The sequence below is a fragment of the Mesoplodon densirostris genome, chromosome 12 (genome assembly GCF_025265405.1).
Source record: "Mesoplodon densirostris isolate mMesDen1 chromosome 12, mMesDen1 primary haplotype, whole genome shotgun sequence".
Lineage (NCBI taxonomy): Eukaryota > Metazoa > Chordata > Mammalia > Artiodactyla > Ziphiidae > Mesoplodon > Mesoplodon densirostris.
The window spans coordinates 10,571,578-10,587,205 of record NC_082672.1 but is presented as its reverse complement, the minus strand read 5'-3'; the positions used below and the strand labels follow the sequence as shown (position 1 = coordinate 10,587,205).

The 15,628-nt window shown below is 43.9% G+C and overlaps 1 protein-coding gene across 8 annotated transcripts in view; it reads left to right on the top strand.

Moving 5' to 3' along the window:
- The window catches only part of ARID1B (AT-rich interaction domain 1B), a 413,166-nt gene that overhangs the window by 381,629 nt on the left and 15,909 nt on the right, over positions 1-15,628 (top strand). For all 8 annotated transcript variants that reach the window (XM_060114324.1, XM_060114322.1, XM_060114319.1 and 5 more), the window contains 4 exons: positions 1,803-2,012; positions 5,187-5,391; positions 10,683-10,821; positions 11,079-11,251. In XM_060114324.1, the coding sequence (XP_059970307.1) occupies positions 1,803-2,012; positions 5,187-5,391; positions 10,683-10,821; positions 11,079-11,251 (727 nt within the window). The remainder of the gene's footprint in view (positions 1-1,802; positions 2,013-5,186; positions 5,392-10,682; positions 10,822-11,078; positions 11,252-15,628) is intronic.

Below are 15,628 nucleotides of genomic sequence, written 5' to 3'. Positions count from 1 at the left end.
TCCTCTGGTTCTTCTTTCAAATTTTTATTTTTTTAAAAAAAAGATTGGGTCCATTGTTTTCAGCGTACCTCCCAATAAAGACAAAGTTTCAAAACTATGATTTGGAAACCTCCTGTTCGTAACCACCTCATTAATGATGGCAAAGTTTCTGAAACGTTCCCAGTATGAGAACGCGGTGTAAAATGTGTTAGAACAGTTTCTTTTCTGAGTCAGGTATTCCTTGGGTGTGAGAATACGGTAAATAAATTTTAAAAACTTATTTGGATATGGAGTATGTTCCATAATCTGGTATGTACATGAGCTTATAGACATATATAGTAACATGTATACATACTTTAAGTTCTTATCTAAAGTAACTTTTAAGTGACTTGCTCTTTAGCTTCAGCATCAAATTCTAAAAGATCACATTATTTTTTTTATCCTACCACTCTACTTTTTTTATTTACATCAACTGTATTACCCAGTTTTATATATTTTATGTAAAGATTCTATGCTTCAATAATTCTAAAACTGAAGGCTTAACATTTTAGCAAGAACAGCTTGGGAAAATTACGTGTTAATTGGAGGGACCTCTGCCACTCACCAGCTTGATTAGTTTCATTCTCAAGCATCCTTTCTCAGGCTCTACCACCACCACTGCCCCCATTTCAGCAGTATGTTTAAAATTATCTTGAGCTAAATATAATGAAAAAGAGTTAAGAAAAACTCCATCTAAAATAAGAGCTATACACTGCAAATGACAACCTAGTAAATAAACATGACTAAATGAAGTATGTTATTATTCCAAGGAAATCTTTATCAAGACTTTACAAGTGGTTTTGCACGATAATCCTGGAGTTGCAGATATTACAAGTGCACAAATATTGTTACAAATACAGAGACGTAAAAGAAAGGAAAAATATACAGTTGGGCTCTTTATGAAACAGCAACTTTTGACATTTTAGAATCAAATACATAGTTAGAAAAATAAAAGACCAAGAATTAGAGCATCAGTATAAACCAAATGGGCACATGAAAGTAAACGTGTGTATTCATCCATAGATATGCTGGGAGTATGAAATAGCACATGTCTTTGTGATTAACACATGGTTGCTTAAGAAATGTATTAAAATATCTAAACAGCCCCTTAACCTTGGCAGAGAAGTTCAAGAAATCTTAAGTCGGGAAAGCAGGTCGTTATGAGCAAATGCCGGAGCTTCAGCTGGCCGTTAGTTTACAAAGCTCTCGAGTGTAGAGCCCACACACCACTGGGTCCTGTGACATGTGACCTACCTTATATTTTTCAGCAAGTACCACGTGTTTGCTCTTCCTCCATATGATTTAGTTTTAATGAAGACACACATTGGCCCTCCACATTTTGACAAGGAAATGTAGGAGTCCATGTAGTTTTGGGGGGCTCTATAACATTACGTGTGAAGTTTTAAATTCACTGTGATCATTCAATGAGCTATAGCACCCTTTCGTTTTTAAAAATGACGCGAGGCGTCATTGGAATCTTGCCTTCTGGGATTCAACGCTTATATCGATAAAGTAAAAAAAAGTTTTTGTTCCTTTTTTTGGTTTTCAAGTATATAAAAGGGGGAGTTTGGGCCCTTTATTTAAAGTCAACGTAAATTCTTAATTAAGACAATGTGTACTTTGTGCCTGAACTAGTAGCCTTCATTCCTAATTGTTGTGTGATAGCAGTAGTTTTGAAATTGCTTCTCTTCTTGTATTTGGGAGCTCATTGCTTTTTTCTCACCTTCTTCCCTTTCCCTCTGCCCACCCATGCCCCATCTCCAAATGCTCCTTCTGGGCTCTAGAAGTCCAGCTCATCCACCACCACTGGGGAAAAGATCACAAAGGTGTATGAATTGGGGAATGAGCCAGAGAGGAAGCTGTGGGTAGACCGATACCTCACCTTCATGGAGGAGAGAGGCTCCCCGGTCTCAAGTCTGCCTGCGGTGGGCAAGAAGCCCTTGGACCTGTTCCGACTCTATGTCTGCGTTAAAGAGATTGGAGGTTTGGCACAGGTGAGAATGAATGAATGAATGAGGAGATGCTATCGATAAGCTCTTACAGCAGCTTTCTTTGAATATACAGGCTCGAATTTTTTTCTCACAAAGGAAAAGCGAAGCCCCTGGGAAGGTCACTTTTACGGGGATCCATGTTCATGTGCTGCAGGGGGAGAGTGCTGGGGCCAGGGACCTGGATCCGCTGCCCACTCGCAGAGTGGCCTCAGTCATTTATATGGATCTCAAATCCTCATCTGTAAGATGAGACATTTGGGCTAGATTTTGCTTTCGGGTCCCTGACAGCTCCAGAATTCTACTGAATCTATCAGAATTTCATAGTAAATAAAAATGTTTTGCAAATGACTAAATTATCTAGATTAGATATAAATCAAATTCACTGTTTCCCTCTATCCAGAGCAATTTAGCAAGAAAACTAAGTCATACTTCTAAGACCACGTCCACTCTACCTGGGCGACAAGAAGAGCACTGCTGTCCCTTTTTCACAGGGCTGGGACTAGCATGGGCACAAGTGGCACCCGGAGTGCAGAATTCCAGGAGGCGCTCGTTTGGGGGTTGTGCAGATGCCTCCCCTGCACTTCCCCTTTCAATTTTGTACCCTAGAGGCCACACTTTCCTCACCAGTCTCAGCCCAGTTTTTAGCATCGGGTCTGGTTTGTGTATCCATGTCCCGAAGTAGAATGGGGGAAAGTGTCCTAAGGGGTGAGTGCCCACTGCGTTCTGGGCACTGTGCTTTCTCTTGTCGCTTTTTTTCTCAATACCCATGAAATGCAAGGTCATCAGCCCTGAAGAAGAGATGTAACAAGATGAAGTACAGTTGTCCCTTGGGATCCATGGGGGATTGGTTCCAGGACCCCGACGAATACCAAAATCCTCAGAGCTCGAGTCCCTTATTTATATAACCTACACACAACCTCCCGTATACTTTAAATCATCTCTAGATTACTTATAATATCCAATAAAATGTAATGCTACCTAAATAGTTGCTGGTACAGATGCAAGTTTTGATTTTTGGAACTTTCTGGAATTTTTTTTTTTTTTTTTTTGATACTTTGAATCTGAAGTTGGCTGAATTCACAAATGTATCACCCAGGGACACGGAAGGCTGACTGTACAATGTTGTGGCCCAGGGATTCTCAGGCTAGGTGGTGAAGCCAGGTCTGTCTGATTGCAAAACGCAAGCCCTTTCATCTGCCCGTAGTTCTCAGACCTAGCTGTTCATTAGCATCACCTGGAAGAATTTAAAACCTGTCAATACCTGGGCTCCCACCCAGATCAATGAAAGTAGCTGCTCGGGCCTCAGGTGGTGCAGGGCCTCACTATCCAAAGGCAGGTCATGTAATCCACAGGTATCACTGAGGGCCCACCCTGGTCTCGGTGCCACACAGCTCTTGGGGATGCAGGAGAGGCCTTTGTTCTCAGCCCTCCCTGAGGTGCCTCCTCCCACCCGAGACCTGAGGCCTACAACTGAAGCAATCAGAGCTTGACTCCAGACTGCCTGATCAGATGGTAAATCACAGGATGCAGACCAGGTGTGAGTGGTGCTCAGTGGAGGGAGAGGTCAGGATACACACCTCTCTCTTACACTTAAACCCTCTGACCTTTCCCCTCTGTACCTGGACACCCCTGACCTTTCCCCTCTGAGCATAGACCCCCCCCCAATCTTTCCTCTCTGCACCTAGACACCCCTGACATTTCTCCTATGGGCATAGACTCCCCTGACCGCTCTTTCTTTACACCTAGACCCCCTGACAGATTTTTTTAGAATCCCCAGGACGCTAAACAATTGGGTTTCACCCATCGCAGAAGCGTAGGGATTGTCTAGACACCTCACTCTGTCAGTAGTGTGTATTCCCATGTTGGGTCTGTGAGCAGGACTCTGCTGGCTTAGCTAATGAAGCTGCTGGAACGTAGCAGTGATTCACAGTGGTGGTGAGTCTTTGGCAGCCTTGTTGCTTACACCCTGTCTTGCACTCTACCTGGTGGCCATCAGATGTGGTTGGAATAGGTGCTGCAGCCACAGAAAGATCAGCTCATTCAGGGTATATCAGGCAGCGCTCTGCTTACTGTTTGGGAAGCAGTTGCAAGCCTGCTTGTTGCAGCCTGGCATTAGGTAACAAAAATGGCATTAAGCATTCCCAAGAGTATTCCGTGGTTTATCATGCACCATTTAGTACTAAGTAAATGGACATAAAGAGCTTTGTGAGAAAGTCTGAATCCAAAAATTGAACATTTCATTAAAACTCACTGTCCCCTTAACCTATGCTACTTAACACAGGAAATGTCTAAAGGCAAAATATTCCCCAGGTGTTTGCAGGCCTTCACGTTTCCTTCGTGTTTCAACGTCATGTAACTCTGTTCCCACGTGGGAATCAAAAGGTTAAAGTAATTCCTCAAGTCCTTTTATAACATTTGAGGATTTCCTTCCTTTTTTCTCTTCTCTTTTTGCAGTTGTGTTCCCTCCATCCGAAGTGTGAGTGGGAACACTGGGTAGTCCTGTGCACCCCTTCCCAAGCCCACAGGTGCTGCCATGTCAGCGACCTGGTGGCTCCACAGCTCAGACAGGGCTGATGGCTTCGGCCGGGCTTTTAAGTTGGGGTCATTTGGTTGGGGCCTGATTCACCCAACACCACAAGAAAGCCTCGTGAGAGGCTGGGCGTGGACCAAAATTATAGGCTTATCTTTCTGGAAGCTTGCGGCTGTTGGAAGAAGATATTGTTTTTCACATTAAGGCTCAAACACTTAACTTGCAAAATAGTTCTGTTATTGCTTCTTATGTTAGTTTTTTAGACACCCTTTTTTTTTTTTTTTTTTTAAGATAAGAGGTGGTATGGGGATGAGTGTGAGCGAGAGCGTACATTTGCTCAGAGATCAATTTCTGGGCCCGGACAGCACCAGCTCTGGGAGAGGGTGAGGTGTTAGAAGATGCACCAGGCAGAAGAATCTCCACGAGCAATGCTTTTTATGTAGCTATCAGCAGGTTCCTTAATGGTTTTATAACTGTAAATGCTGTCTATGCACTACTGAGTGGGAATAATGAGCATTAGTTAAAAGAGGCAAGTGAAGAAAAAAAAAAAGTAAACCAGGACACTAAGTGCTTTTTTTTTTTTTTGTCTCCTGGCTTTAAACAAGCCACTTTGCTGCAAACCAATGATCCTGCCTTTTTCCCCCCAGGTTAATAAAAACAAGAAGTGGCGTGAGCTGGCAACCAACCTCAATGTTGGCACTTCAAGCAGTGCAGCGAGCTCCCTGAAAAAGCAGTATATTCAGTACCTGTTTGCCTTTGAGTGCAAGACTGAGCGAGGGGAGGAGCCCCCGCCGGAAGTCTTCAGCACGGGAGACACCAAGAAGCAGCCCAAGCTCCAGCCGCCCTCTCCTGGTAAGTGGTGGTGCTGCAGCTGTATACCCCGCCCCCATGGAGCCCCTCCCAGGCTCTAAGGAGGCCGCTCAGAGTAAAGCAAGCAGAGCAAACCGGGATCTTAGAGAGCCAGGGGTGTTCTGTTCTGTCTTGTCTGTTTAATTAGACCCCGTTGGCAGTGCTTGAGGGAAGAAAGAATAAAATTTGGGGTATTGTCATTTCCGGTCAGCACTTTGAAGGCACTGTTCTTTTGCTTTACCTTTTTTAGTCAAAGTAGACTTTGGAATTCTGAGTTTTATACCTTTATTCCTTATACAATTATTTTAAAATATTCCATCTGACCGTCAAAATAAGTCTTCCCCAGTAACCTGTGCTAATACTGGAAACGCCACCCTGCAGATTTAACAGCCAGCTTCTACCACCTCCGCCTCTGTCAGAGATGCTCCGATTTGTACGTTAACAAAATGGAATTTGGACTTAGTTTTTAATGTCCCCCACCAAGCAAGTTTTTGCTTGTAGGGAATTCAGCAAACTCTCATGATAAAGGTCAATATAGCCCTATTTCCGAGAAAGAGTAGCCCAAAGTTAACTTTGACCCCAAGGTCAGGAATCTTAAAATACTGCTTAGGAATAATGGTGATTCACTTAAATTCTCATAAGCAAAATCATATGGATGATACCTGCCTTCTCTCCTGTCTCTTCACTCAACTGTGGGAGACCCTGCCATTCTTTCAGCTCTCCCGCTAGCTTTCGTTCTGCTTGTTAGTGTTTCAGATTTGATATTACTGAATCATCATATTCTGATAAATACGATATTAGAGATGGGAGGAAACTTGCATCATCCTTAGTTCTGGGTGGGGACCTCACTCAAGTTAAATTTGATCATTCTGTTGTCTGTTTCTGGCCATGTCCAAGCCCTGGGACGGTCCACGCTTAGTCACACTGTCCTATGTACAAGATGAGGCTGATGGTACCTGCCACTTCCCCCAGCAGAGGCTTGCTTGCTCTGCAGTCAAATGATCGTAGCTCATTGCCAGTATTTCTTGAGCACTTACAGTGTGCCAGACGCTCTTCTAAGTGCTTTATCATTTGATCTTCATGTTAGCCCTGTGATAAAGATACTGTTCTAAAATCCCTGAGAAAACTGAGGCACATAAAATCTAAGCAGACTGATATACACTAGTTTGTATGAAATAGATAACTAATAAGAACTTGCTGTATAAAAAAATAAAATAAAATTCAGAAATTCAATAAATAAATAAATAAATAATCTAAGCAGACTGGCCCATTATTGCTAGTGAGTGGAAGAACCGGGCCTTGATCCCAGACATCTGGCTCTAGCATCAGAGAGTTAGATGTACCTACTACACCTGTGTTTAAAGTAGCATTGTAATAGGTAAACTGTTTACACATAGGACGTGGTATCTTGTGAGCCAAAGAAAGAAGTTGTTTCTCCTTTAATTATTCCCTCTAGCTGATATCTGGATGGCGATGCTAATATCTAAGGCCTCTTAGAGATCTCAAAGAAATACTTTTTAGGCCCGAGGTGCACTTGTAATGAGCATACCTAGATATAGATCTGTCGGTTCTAAATACAGATAGAGAAGTCCTCCTCTCTAACCCCACCCTTAAAGATTCACAGCCTTTGCCAGTTATGGTGTACTTTAAAAACTGTGAAATCGAATTTCGAAAATCTCACAACATTAACAAGCTGCCTATGAACAGCTCCGAAACTATTTTTCCAAAATAAAAACCCGGTGGGGTGTAGGGAACAAAGTGGCAATGTCTGCAAAGATCTAAAGGTATATTTTATTTGCCAGGAAAGAACTCATGTCACTGAATGGTCTGCACTTCTGTATGGAGAATAGCTCTCCCAGTGTGCATCAGCTTCAGTACAAGAAATCCTGCTGAGGTATAGATAGTTCAGAAAGTACAGGGCCTGTTCTCTTAACAGTCAGCTCTTTCCTTCCCCCCCTTTTTTTTTAAACTACCGTTTTTATGGCAACATTATCGCTTTAACTGAACAAAAGAGCTTGGATTGCAGATGCGCTTCTGATAATACATTCTTCTTAGTGGTCCAAATGGAGCCCAAGTCCTGTGAAACAGGAAGCAGGGGAAGAAGCCTTCCTGAGTTTAGCCATTCAGCCAGTGCGAGGCCTGGAAGGCATCGTGCAGGGTGCACGGGGCCAGTCTGCTTGGCTCATGTGTTCTGCGCACCGCTCAGCAAGAGAGACGGACACACGGACTGGGCAGTAGGGCAGTGAGTAACATCAGCCTCTCAACCTAAGGCCGGGCATCTCCTCCAGCATCTGTGCATTGTGGCCTCTTTGATTCCAGACCTATCATTGAGGAAAATGCCTCTGAAACATTTTTATTGTCAGAGAAGGGAAACAAATTATTCCCAGGTATTCGCCATGTCAGGGCCTCATATACTACAAAAATTTTTTAAACTAATTTTCAGCCAACGTTTGTGTTCTTTGAAGTCGGTTTTTCCCATAAGAACATAACTGTAGTTTATTCCTTACCAGTACATCCAGGCAACCAACTAAAAGATTCCGAAGAAACATTCTAGATGGTTTTTTCAAATGGTCATCCTGAGCCAACTTAAATCCTAAGTGCTAATGACTTAGCATTCTAAGTCATCCCTCTGTATTCCAGTTTTGATTTGATGCAGCTGATACGGATCTGAAATTCAATCCTTTCAGCCCCTGAGGGGTATCACCCCTTAGCCCTGGGGGCTGTACCACGATCTTCACTGTTGAGTGGCTGTGTGGTTTCTCATGCCAGAGATCCAGGTTGTGTCTTCCGGGGACTAGAGCAAGTCAGCCAAAGGAAGGCTCCTGAATGAAACCTGAGCAAGGACTGGGGGTATGGTTGCATCTCTGAGGTGCCGGCGGGGCTCTTGCTATAACAGACTGTAAAACTTTGTGGAGTTCTAATGAACAGCCACAGGAATTGCCTCCCCAGGTGGCCTGGGCCCGCCTGTAAGCTAGAGTGGGGGAGGAGAGGGGAGGGGACCCGCCTGGGAGGAGTGCGGGGAGGTGGCAGGAAGCTCCACTTTCAGTTGGTAAGTCTGTAACCAAAAACCCATCCATCTTTGCTGGCAGGTGGCTGACTGCCTTTCTATTATTAGCCGTCGGGTGATGTCACGGAGCTTGTCATGGGTTGTCATGGATCCAACTAGGGAATCCTCAGTGGAAGATAAATGAGAAAGGGGCTCGGGCTATAAACAGAGGTGCCCTCTGGATGACCTCTGGTCGCTGTAGACCTGGGACATATCAGCTATCTGCTCTTCTCCCCACCCTGCTTCCCGTAACCCCAGCCAGAACTGGGGCACCGGGTTCATGCTGTGTAAATCATCTTCCCAGCTAGGAGTCTGGCTGTACAGTCTCAAGTGTGTGGATGCACTTAACCTTCAGTAACCTTTGCATTGTTTACTTTCGAGTATACATCTGTAACTTCTGGCACAAGGTAGGGATATCCTGGAGAGCCAGCCTCCTGGCTGCCTTCTTTTTTTTTTTTTTTTTTTTTCCCCTAAAAGGAAAGGAAAACACACCGGCAAGAGGGGAGAATTTTTCCTGTTTTTTTTTTTTTCTTATTAGCTGTAAATGTGAATACTTATAAATAAGGGTCATTCTGAGATCACAGCCTTGTGAGCCATGCTCCATGGAAGATGTACAGACGGCTGTACAATCTGCTTCTTGATTTAAGAAACCAGTTATTTCTCCTTCCAGCCCTATGGCGCAGTCATATGTGTAGGGTTATCCTTACACGTTTGTCAAAGACTCTACTTTTTTCTTTTATTATATCTCCTTTTTATATATGCATTTCCAGGGTTTTACCAAAATTTGGTTTGTAAGCATGAGTTGGTAAGTTTTTATTTTAAGGTATCTACATCTAAGAAGATACCTACTTTTGAAGTTAGTCTTCCTGGCACCTGTGAGAACATCCCTGAGTCACTCCAGCCCTAGGCACCCAGGGGAGATGTTACGGAACAAGCTCCCCGTTGGCTAGCGTAGTCGTCAGTGTTCATTCTCGACACGGCCAGGACCCAGGACCGGGCAGACCTGGCCTCGCTAGCGAAGTCTGGGCTCAGCTGAGGCTTTCTGAGGAGAAGCAACAGGCTCATTGCTGTTTCTTACGCCTTTGTAGCACACTCCGTAGTCTCCAGTGATTTGTTCAACTCCATTTCCTCTAAAGTGTGGGTGGTGGTAGCTGTGGTGAGCCTTTGGAACTTCATAGCAGAGGAGCCATGGATAATAATATATGCAATATTATTGTTTACAAGCAGCCATTAATTCTGTTTGTTAGGGTTACCGTTCTGAAAGTAGTCATTGTAAACTGTATGGGGGCAGGAATTCTTGTCTTTTTCTGTCTTTGGTGCATCCAGCTGTAGAAAACAGCCTACAATATAGCAAGCACTTTATTCATTCAATTACTAGTTGTTTAATTAATAAGTGAAACCAGGATCTATTGAACATCTAACATGCTAAAGACTGTGATCAATGATAAAGCAAGAGCCCTTAAAATATTATGTTTTCAGGTGGGCTTAATTGTTTGCAAGAATCCCACTTAAGTTTTTAAAAGATCTGCTCAATTCTGAGCTCTGTTATTATAATGCAATTATAGTTAAAGCCAAGTCTTGTAACTCTGGTACTGACATTAAAGAACTCCAAACCAATGTGACTTGTGTTCTGTAAATAACAATATAATTTCATAGCTCTAAAGATGACTATTAATGACAGCGTAGACATATCCAGACATTGAGAAGGCATTGAAATGATATAAAGCTCTGTATTAATTTGTATCATTGCCTTACAATGTAAACACTTCTCATTGCCTAAGACCCAGATAATTTTTCTAATTTGTTTCTATAACAGCACAATAGTCCATCAAATTGATATACCAAAATTTTCATCCCATTTTTCCTTACTCTCAGATATTCAGATTATCTCCATTATAAACAACACTGAAATAACATTTTTCTGCCGAAAGCCTTCTTTATATTAGGTTATTTTCTTGGGATAAAGCAATTACCCAGTCAAAAGGTATAAATATATTTTATGGCTCACATCTGAAGTGTGTTGCCAAATAGTTTACCAAAAAAAAAAGCTTTTACTAATTTTCACTGTAAACAATGTAAGAGCAATTAATTTTACTACATTGTTACCAGCAATGGATATTGTTACTATTTCTACATAAGATGATGTCTTATTTTCTTCCTTTTTTTTTTTTTCAATAACTCTCAAGGATGAGCTTACTTGATAACCTCTAGATTTCCCCCCATTTTCTCTTGGTACTACTACTATCAGCTAACTCAGGATCCTTGCAAGGTCCACAGACTCCCCAGTCAACTGGCAGTAATTCCATGGCAGAGGTTCCAGGTGACCTGAAGCCACCTACTCCGGCCTCCACCCCTCACGGACAGATGACCCCAATGCAAGGTGGAAGGTATGTTGAAACATCTCTGTGAGCCATACAAAATCAGATTTGTCTATCTTCTCATTTTTCTGGAGCAAATTTTTTATAGGGAGGCAATGGTGTTCTCTAGTGAGTTTTTAAATATTAACTACCACTAGTTTTATTCATATGATTTACTTTGGATGGTTTTTGCAGGTACAGATTTCAAGGTTGGCTTATTTTCTCAGTAAGTGTTTGGAGGTGACTAATGCTCTGTCGTTAAGCTTTCATGTCTCTCATCTTATCAGAAGCAGTACAGTCAGTGTGCACGACCCATTCTCAGACGCAAGTGATTCATCGTTCCCAAAACGCAACTCCATGACTCCGAGCGCCCCATACCAGCAGGGCATGAGCATGCCAGAAGTGATGGGCAGGATGCCCTACGAGCCCAACAAGGACCCCTTCGGAGGAATGAGAAAAGGTAAATGCCGAGGGGCCTCTGTGCAGGGTTGGTCCAGGGGGTGTTCTACTGTCTGCCATCCCATGACTGATTCACTGATCCATTCGAGACATATTTGAGTCCCAGCTCCCCAGCCTACTAAATTTCTGGCCTTGGGCACAGTACTTAGCATCTCTGTGCGTCTGTTTCCTCATCTAGAAATGGGGATAATAATGGGCCCCAAGGATTAATTGAGTTAATGCACGTAAACGCAGCCCTTAGAAGAGTGACTGGTATGTACTGTAAGCAAACGTGCTCCCAGTGCAGCCTGGAGTTGGTGTCATGGTCGTCATGGCATGACCCGGGCATGGGGCTGAGGGCCAGGTAGAATGCTGGTAAGCCAGACAGTCCCTTGTGGAGCTGACGGTCTACAAACAAGAAACAAAAAGTAAGTTAAACCACATATATATGATTAAGGATGGTGGTTGATGGAAGGAAGGAAACAAACAGGCAAGAAAGGACACAAAGAGCAATGACGCTGGGTGCAGATCATGGAAGGAGGGGCATCTCCTAAGGAGGGGGGCGGGGAGGGGAGGGCTCAGAGGAGCTGCCAGTCATCTGCTGAGACCTGGGGAGCGGGAGTGAGTCGGGGAGGAGCCAGGAGTTGGGGGGGCCGAGGCAGGAGCGGGGCTGGTGTGTCTGAGGAGGTGCAAGGCTCCTGGGGCACAGAGAGCAGGGGGCCAGCTCAGCACGTCGAGGCCGACGGGGCAGAGCCTTTGTGCCTTCCTAGGCATGTTGATGAGTTTGGGGTTTTATGCAGGAAGTGCGGTGACTGGGTTTTTTGTTCAAAATAAGTAAGTAAATAACTGGATGTTTATGGAGAACATATTGGAGAGAGGTGAGGGTGGAGATGGGGAGACCACTGTCCTAATCCAGGGAGAGGTGATGGGTCGGAGTCAGACCCCAGCAGGGAGCGGGAAGTGGAACCACCCAGTATATACGTTGGGGGGTAGAAACAACAGGATGTGCCGATGGACTGAACGTGGGGAGAAGAACCAAGTGATGGTGACTGAGAGGGTGAAGATGTTACCACCTGAGCGTGGGCAGTTGGGAAAGAGAGGGAAATAAGGTTGGCTGTTACTACCTGTGGTGTGGACATCTGGGAAATGAACAAGCTAGAGAAGGAAATCCCGAGTTGACTTGTGGATAAGTCAGGGCGATAAGTGGTGGAGGGTGTGTCTGGAGCTGAGCAGAGCATTGGAATTAGGTATAATCTTGGAGAACTAAGCAGAGAAGTGGTATCGACAACTGTAGGATGGACGAGGTCACCGAGAGTTCTCACTGACATTAGCAAACACCCAGGGTGGGTTTCTCCTTCGTGGGTATCAGCCCCCAGCCCTCCCGTAGCCCCGAGACTGCAGCCATCTAAGCCCGTTTTACCTCCTCCAGTGGCATCCACGTGCCAAATGTTGTTGGCACTCTTCCAGATGCAGTTGAGTCCTGTGAAATTGAGGCATGATATGAATATTTTTTGAAAAGCGTACAGAAACATGGTGGATAATATTTTTATGGAAGTACTTATTCTGGGATCCTTTAAATGATAGTACTTTTGCTGTATTTAGATGTTTGGGGTACATGAATTTCTTGATACTGTCTTGAGTAGAGAGAAACATAAAGCCCAAAGCCTTGGCTTTCACAAGTATTACAGAGCAATGCAAAATTAAAATGAATAATCTCAAAATTTTAAATGTTAGGCATATTACCATTTAATTAACAAATGAGATTGTATTTCATATGTATTTCAGATATCTGGTATACAAAGCAAGATAATCTATAATTTTTCCTTTCAAAAAGTTTACGAGCTGCTTATTCCAAGTAAAGATTTTGCAGAACATGCAGTAAATCCATAAGCTCAGAAATTGGAAAGCTTTGTGAATGTTGGCGTTAGCTGCCTTCCTTAGTGGTATGAGATGCTAGAAGGAACGTGTTGTTAGTGCTGTTGGTGGATGTATAACATTTTTAGACTCTGAAAATATGACAATAACATGGAAAAAATAATTAAGTTTTGGAACCTGTATTCAAAAGTTATTGTGAAGTATTCCAATATCCTACCCATATGCTATGTTAGACAGCAAGATTTCTATTTCTTTTGTTTCTGTGTGCCGCTAATTTTTTTATAATGAAAATAAACATGGGAGTGGGGGGTGCCTGTGCATTACCTGGCTAGATACTAGGTAGCTCTACAATGTGTTCTCATCAACTGTGTGAATGGTACAGTGGCTCAGCGGGAAGCTCTGCCTTGCATTTCCCCAGTCTATTTCAGCTCACCTGCTACCTTACGGTACTGGTATATTTAGTATCAAATTAAAGCAGATAAACAGAAAACCCACAGGAAACATATTTTCTTACAGCCCTACCCCCTGTATAATAAAGTTTTCTGTTCCTCGGTTCACCATACTGTGGCGGCGAGCGTGGCGGCACTCTTGATTTTGTGTTGAACGACCAACGTCAGTGGCTGTCACGCTCCCTGTCGTTGGTGTTGGCATTGTCGCTCCTGCTGCCCTGTAGTGTGGTGGTGGAGTAGATGAAAGAGCTCAGTCTGAGGCTCAGCAGCCCTGAGTAGCCTCGGCCCCGCCTGTCCACCTGCCTGCCTTCCCCACCTGCTCACTTAATTCATCACTGATTGAGGGATGGATTGATTAACTGCTTGTAAGTGAACAATAAGTGAATATTTATATACTGTTTAACTGAACAGTGTTTTTATTTTTATTTATTTTTGGCTGCGTTGGGTCTTCATTGCTGCACGCGGGCTTTCTCTAGTTGCGGAGAGAGGCCAGCGGGGGCTGCTCTCGTTGTGGTGCGCAGGCTTCTCACTGTGGTGGCTTCTTTTGTTGCAGAGCATGGGCTATAGGTGCGTGGGCTTCAGTAGTTGTGGCTCACGGTCTCAATAGTTGTGGATCGTGGGCTCAGTAGTTGTGGCTTGCGGGCTCTAGAGCGCAGGCTCAGTAGTTGTGGCTCGTGGGCTCTGGAGCGCAGGCTCAGTAGTTGTGGCGCACGGGCTTAGTCACTCCGCGGCACGTGGGATCTTCCCGGACCAGGGCTCGAACCTGTGTCCCCTGCCTTGACAGGCAGATTCTTAACCACTGCGCCACCAGGGAAGCCCAAACAGCGTATGTTGAATATTTATTAGCATCTACACATACAGTCCTACTTATTCTTTTTAATGCTCTAGCAGTGGATGGTTTGTTTCATAATATTTTGCTATTATAAATAATGATGCAGTGATTATTGAAGTATGGCTGTTTTTTCACACTTGTAAGAGTGTTTCTGTGAAATAGATGCCTAGAAGAATAACTGCATCAAAGGATAAGAATTCTTTTTTCATTTACTGAGTATCTTCTACTATTGTAACAAACTATCCCAAAACTTAGTAGCTTTAGCAACAACACTTGATTCTGTCTCACGGTCCTGTGATGGGCGGGGTGGCCCTGGGCTCCACACATGCTCAGCTGGGGCTCTGAGGCGGCCGCTGTCCGCTGAAGCCTGACGGAGAGCTCTGCTGAGCTGGGGTGTCATTTGAATGGCTGTGTCACCTAGAGGCTCCGCTGGGAGCTCCTGGAGCTGTTGGCGGGGGCCTCCTCCGTGGGGCCTTTCCACGGGGCCTCTCCATGGAGCTTCTTGGGCGCCCGTGACATGGTAGGCGGGTTCCAGAAGGAGCACTCCAAGAGCGCAGCCTCCCTTGCAGCTGCTCACAACCCTGTGCTGCATCACATTTGCTGGTACCCAGCCTCCTAGTGGGTGGGACTTCACAAGCTATGAACGGAACACCCAGAGGTGTGCTTCTTTGGGGGGGTCACCAAAATATAGCCTATCATAACAGGTATTGGCAAGTTATACCAATTTAGTACTCAACGTGAGCATGTGGGTCTCCCATGCTAAGAATGATTATTATCAGTGGTTTTAGTATTCGCCAATCAGATTGGGAGAGAGGGAAAGCCTCACAGTTGTTTTAACTTGGATTTCCTTAATTATAAATGAGATCATACATCTTTTCATATATTGAGCAGCCATTTATTTGTCTTTTCCTGTGAATGTCCATCGATGTGTTCACCCATTTTTTAATTTGATTGCCTTTTTTCTTATTGATTTTTAAGAACTCTTTATGTTAGGGAATTAAGTTATTTGACTTTAGTTATCCCCCTTATTTCTGTCTGTCTCTGTTTTTACATCTGTAAAATGGAAAGTAACCTCAAAACTGGTTCTACTGCAGGTTGATTTAAGATCTTGTCTGATATAAAGTATGTGAAAGCACCTTACAAAGCAAAACACCTTCTACCAGTGTCAGGCTTCATTATTTGCACCTCTCTACCAGCCAAACAAATTTTATCAGCTCACAAACTTTTAATCGGCTTTTATCCC